Source organism: Octopus bimaculoides, chromosome 13 (assembly GCF_001194135.2).
Source record: "Octopus bimaculoides isolate UCB-OBI-ISO-001 chromosome 13, ASM119413v2, whole genome shotgun sequence".
Taxonomy (NCBI): domain Eukaryota; kingdom Metazoa; phylum Mollusca; class Cephalopoda; order Octopoda; family Octopodidae; genus Octopus; species Octopus bimaculoides.
Genome location: NC_068993.1, coordinates 18066456 through 18072379, shown reverse-complemented (window position 1 = coordinate 18072379; position 5924 = coordinate 18066456). Strand labels below are relative to the sequence as shown.

Here is a 5924-nt window from a genome sequence, read left to right as displayed (position 1 = left end):
ATGAGCTTCTTTCAGTTTCCATGTACAAAATCCATTCACTAGGCTTTGGTCAGTCTGAGGCTATAGTAGAAGACACTTGCCCAAGGTGCTATGCGATGGGACTGAACCCGGAACTATGTGGTAGGGAAGCAAGCTTCTTACCACACAGTCATGCCTGTGCCTGAATGATAATTTTTAAAATAAAAATATTTATTGAAATAAAATATAATTAAAATACTTTTCCTATTTGAATATTTGCAATAAATATAAGTTATCAGTAACAATAATAGTGTTTAACTATCAATTAATGACTGATGTAACATTGGCAAAAATATGTTCCAGCATTATCTGTCATATGATAGATAGCATTCAAGTCAATATATATAACAAAGGGAGATAAATCCAGTAAAATCAGTCGTTTCCCATTGGGAAAGCACAAACAGAAAGAGATGGCGACACATAGCTAGTAATCTTAATAAGTTAGATTTTAGGCATGAATATAATTATAGATGCACGGCTGTGTGGTTAAGAAGTTTGTTTCCCATCCACATAGTTATTGGTTCAGTCCCACTGCATAGCACCTTTGACAAGTGTCCTCTGCTTTAGCCCTGGGCTGACCAAAGCCTTATTAAGTGGATTTGGCAGATGGAATCTGAAAGAAGCTTTTCATATAGGTATATATATATATATGTGGATGTGTGTGTCTTCTTGTCTTGACATCACATGATAGTTGTAAATGAGTTTCGCTGTCATACAAGCACAGTGTCATTCATTTCTAATATTCTGCAAATAGTATATCTGGCCATGAGGAAACATCTTGTTTGGAAACAGGTGAGGGTTGGTGACAGGAAGGGCATCCTGCTGCAGAAAACTGCCTCGATTAATAACATCTCATCCAGGCTAGCATGGGAAAAGTAGATGTTAAAACAATGGTGAATGATATGCTTCAGTGGTTCGCATATCATTTTTTATCTATGGACCCCTTTGATTACTATAGTATTCTGGCAGAGCCCCATAGCCATTCGACGCTTAAAAACTAGTTTTATATATACTTATTTCAAAGTTCTTATTTTGTAATATTTGTGTCGGTTGAACTATGTAAAACGTCTCCAAAAGAAATTTAGCTATTTCTTGCAATAATTACATCTAAATCAAAACTTTTTTGTTGGCCGTTAATGTGGATCCCCAATTTACTATTTTGCTTGTGTGGACCCCCCCCCCCCCCAGTCAGTTGAGAATCGGACATAGTTTCTAACTGAAAGAAATGGAATGGCAGATGCTCTGTTTCGTGTCATTGGTAACATGTATTTCAGGTAAATGACTGATGTATTAGTTGAGTCTCACCAGGAGAACTGTTTCTCTTTTCTCTCTCATACTGGTTCTTTTAGTGCCTAATAGCAATTCCAATTTTTTTGATGTTATTGCAGGAATAAAAGACTCCATGTACATTTGGATCGATTCGGTGTAAACTGCACAGAATGGCTGCTAAAAATTATATGTGGTGGTGTAGAAATCCGGACTATCTATGCTGGTGATAAACAGGCTAAAGCATGCCTAATTTCTCGTCTAAGTTGTGAACGAGCAGGTACAAGATTTAATGTCAGAGGGACCAATGACGACGGCCATGTCGCTAATTTTGTGGAAACAGAACAGGTAGAGTTGTTTGGTAGTCTTTTCATATTGAGTTGTTTTTTTTATGTGTGTGTGTGTGTTTTTTTTTTTCTGTTTTTTCTCTAAAAGATTGTTGTTGAATATCATGGGCATTCCAGTTTTAGAATTAGTCATCCAGCAACAAAAAGGGTTGGTAACAGAAAGAGCATCTGATAATAAGATACTAGTTAACAAAACTAACCCAATGTATTCCTGTATGAAAAAGGAAACATGATGATGATGGTGGTGATTGTAGTGATGATAGTGGTAATGGTGGGGATGATGGTAGTGAGGATCATGGTGTTGGTAGCGGTGGCAGCAATGTCCCTGTAACTTAGCAGTTCATCAAAAGAGACTGATAGAATAAGTACCAAGCACAAAAAATTTTTAAACTAAGTATTGGAGTCAATTTATTTCGTCTAAAAATGCTTCAAAACAGTGTCCCAGCATGGCTGTAGTCTAATGATTGAAACAAGTAAAAGCCAAAAGATTATCATCATTATTCTCAAGTAACAGCCAACTGGACATTTTTCTACAGGTGCTATTTATGATTAGCAATGATATTGTGTATGTGAAGGAGACCAGGATCTGAGAACTAAGATTCTGTTATATTTGTAATATTTCAGTTTTGATAGAATTATTTTCATTATTATTATTGTTATTATTATAGAAAAGCAACAAACTTGCAGAAGTGTTTGCATGCCAGACAAAATGCTTAGTAGTGTTTCTTCTGGCGTTATGTTTTGAATTCAAATTCTGCCAAGGTTGAAAAAATAACTACCAGTTCAGCATTGGGGTTGATGTAATCGACCAGTCCACCCGCCACCCAAAAGAGGAATTTCTGGCCTTGTGCCTATAATAGAAAGGATTGTTTTTATTTATCATTATTATTATCATTGTTAAGGTAGCAAGCTGGCTGAGTCATTAGCACACCGGGGGAAATGCTTAGTAGTATTTCGTCTGTTGCTATGTTCTGACTTCAAATTCCACAGAGGTTGGCTTTGCATTTCATCCTTTCGAGGGTCAACAAAATAAGTACCAGTTAAGCACTGGGGTCGATGTAATTGACCAGCTCCCTCCCCCCAAAATTTCAAGCCTTGTACCTATAATAGAAAGGATTATTATTATCATTGTTCAACATTTGGTAGTTTCAGGCAAATTTCTACTACAGCACTTGCTACACCTCTGTGTTGTTGAGGTGTGTGCAGCATTGTGTTCTTTTTTGTTGTTGGGCATGTGCATACTCTTCCCGTATTGTATTGCCTCAGCTTTCTTTTTCTTGTTTTTGAGGTGTGGTACAGTCTTTTGTTGTATTAGTGTTTGTATTATGCATTGAGTATTAGGATTGCTGGTGGTAGTTTAATTCATTGGATATTTGCTGTATAGAGTGTCTTGTGTTTGTGGATTGTTTCGTTTAAGTTGTATTATTGGATAGTGTCTTGTATATTATTATTATTATTATTGCTATTATTATCATTATCATTATTATTATTATTATTATTATTATTATTATTATTATTATTATTATTATTATATAGCCATAGATCAATCTTGATGAAGCAAACATGAACAAAGGCATTCCAGCCATGACACAGTGGTGACTTTCTTTATTGAGATGGCAAAGTGTGATTTGAAGGAGATTTTTGTGTTATTTCTATCAAATTGAGTGACCACATAGAGTATCCTTCATTTGCTCATGTAAAAAGGTTACTCTTTTGATATTTATAGTGATGAAAGGCAGGATCAAACAAAACTAGTTAGAATAAAACATTAAGACCAGCGTTATACAACTTGTGTGGTCTCTAATGCCTTTCAAAGATAAAATATTGATTGATTGATTGATTGATTGATTGATTGATTAATTGATTCTCAACCTGTTAAGAAATTTCTAGCTAAGATATGTACATCTGTATATTCTTGCTTATTTATTATGTCTGGCAAAAGAGACAGAAACTTGTTGTATCATAGCAACTTGTGTCTGTGTCTGTATATGAATTTATGCATGTATGTATATCTATGTAAATATTTGTTAGTAAGAATATGTTTAAATATTTGAATACTTATCTACCAAGTTACTTCTTATGTACCTACTACCCAAACCATAATAATAACCATTAGGCAGCTAATGAAAGAAGTGTATGTTTCATGTGCTTGTTGTCTGTGAATCTGTTATATCTTATGTTTTCATTGTTCTAAATTGTCCTTCATTCTGATACAGTTGAACTTGTTAAAAGGTTCTTGGTTTATGGTGATTTTGTTATTTGTATCATACCAAGGCACATGGCTCAGTGGTTAAAGTATCAGGCTCATAATCATGAAGTAGTGAGTTCGATTCCCGGACCAGGCTGTATGTTGTGTTCTTGAGCAAGACACTTTATTGCACGTTGTCTCAGTTCACTCAGCTGTAGAAATGAGTTGCAACATCACTGGTGCCAAGCTGTATCAGTTTTTTGCCTTCCTCTTGGATAACATCGGTGGCATGGAGAAGGGAAACTGGTATGCATGAGTGACTCCTGGTCTTCCATAAACAACCTTGCTCAGACTTGTGCCTTAGAGGGTAACTTCCTAGGTGCAATCCCATGGTCATTCATGATGAAAGGGGGTCTTTACCTTTTTTTTTTATCATACCATACATTGATATTGCATTGTTGTCCTTCATTAGGATTCTAATTATGGTTAGAGTAATACATATTTAAGGGTTACTAGTTTAAGAAGGTCTTGTTGCATGCACCACATAAAAAGCACCCATGCCACTGCCATGTATACAGCACCTGTGCTAGTGCCATGTGATAAAAGGAAAAATGGATATAAAGAAGAATGTGATGGCATGGTCAGGTTTATTGTATTTGGAGCAAATTAAATGAAGAGGGTGCCGATATGATTTACATTTTGTGTTGGACAAATAAGATGCGGGGGAACTGTGTCAGTGACCAGGTAGAAATTAGTGCCATGAACAAGTTTGAGACCAAATAATAAATGTTGAAGTGAAGTTAAGTTTTTATGTGTTTTTGAATGGCTAATGGGGAGGTGCAATGACCCAGTGGTTAGGGCAGCGGACTCGTGGTCATAGGATCGCGGTTTCGATTCCCAGACTGGGTGTTGTGAGTGTTTATTGAGCGAAAACACCTAAAGCTCCACGAGGCTCCGGAAGGGGATGGTGGCGAACCCTCCTGTACTCTTCCACCACAACTTTCTCTCACTCTTATTTCCTGTTGTGCCTGTAATTCAAAGGGTCAGCCTTGTCACACTGTGTCACACTGAATATCCCAGAGAACTATGTTAAGGGTACACGTGTCTGTGGAGTGCTCAGCCACTTGCACGTTAATTTCACGAGCAGGCTGTTCCGTTGATCGGATCAACTGGAACCCTCGACGTCGTAAGCGACAGAGTGCCAACAACAACAACGAGTGGCTAATATGTATGTCTTCCATGCTGTAATTGTTTAAGTTTCAACACAGGGTCTCAGACAAATACATCTCTGAAATAATGGTTTCAAACTTTCACACAAGGCCAGTAAATTTAGGGGCAATGGTTACTCAATTATGTCAGTCCCATTACTCAACTGATACTTACTTTATTGACCCTCCAAATGGATGAAGAGCAAAGTCAACCTTGGGTAGAATTTGAACTCAGAATTTAAAACCAGAAGAAATAATAATGACAATTCAGAAAAACACAGAGGAATAGAATGTGAAGCTGAAGCTATGAGACATGACACTGAGGAGAACTTAATGAAATGGTTTTATGTTACTACACTTATGAGTTTTAAGAAAGAAGAAAGAGATGTCGTATGAAGATAGATAACGGCTGACAAGAAGGAAAGGAAGTAGGAATCTTATCATATTGTGACATAATTCTTTAGTGAATTTTTAGGTTAGGCTAGCAGGAAGTTGTGGTTTGTGAATTATAGTAAACAGCGAAGAAGAAATCCTGGAGTTCAAGGAAACTACTGGGTTGTCTGCATTACTGTTTTACTCTTTTACTTGTGTCAGTCATTTGACTGTGGCCATGCTGGAGCACCGCCTTTAGTCGAGCAAATCAACCCCAGGACTTATTCTTTGTAAGCCTAGTACTTATTCTATCGGTCTCTTTTTGCCGAACCGCTAAGTTACGGGGACGTAAACACACCAGCATCGGTTGTCAAGCGATGTTGGGGGGACAAACACAAGCACACAAACATACACACACACACACACACATATATATATACATATATACGATGGGCTTCTTTCAGTTTCCGTCTGCCAAATCCACTCACGAGGCTTTGTTCGGCCCAAGGCCATAGCAGAAGACAC

At 37.1% G+C, this 5924-nt stretch overlaps 1 protein-coding gene across 1 annotated transcript in view; it reads left to right on the top strand.

Moving 5' to 3' along the window:
- Positions 1-5924, top strand: part of LOC106879251 (synaptojanin-1) — a 124060-nt gene that overhangs the window by 68423 nt on the left and 49713 nt on the right. Inside the window, exon 4 of the mRNA XM_052972571.1 lies at positions 1407-1632. Coding sequence (XP_052828531.1) covers positions 1407-1632 — 226 coding nt within the window. The remainder of the gene's footprint in view (positions 1-1406; positions 1633-5924) is intronic.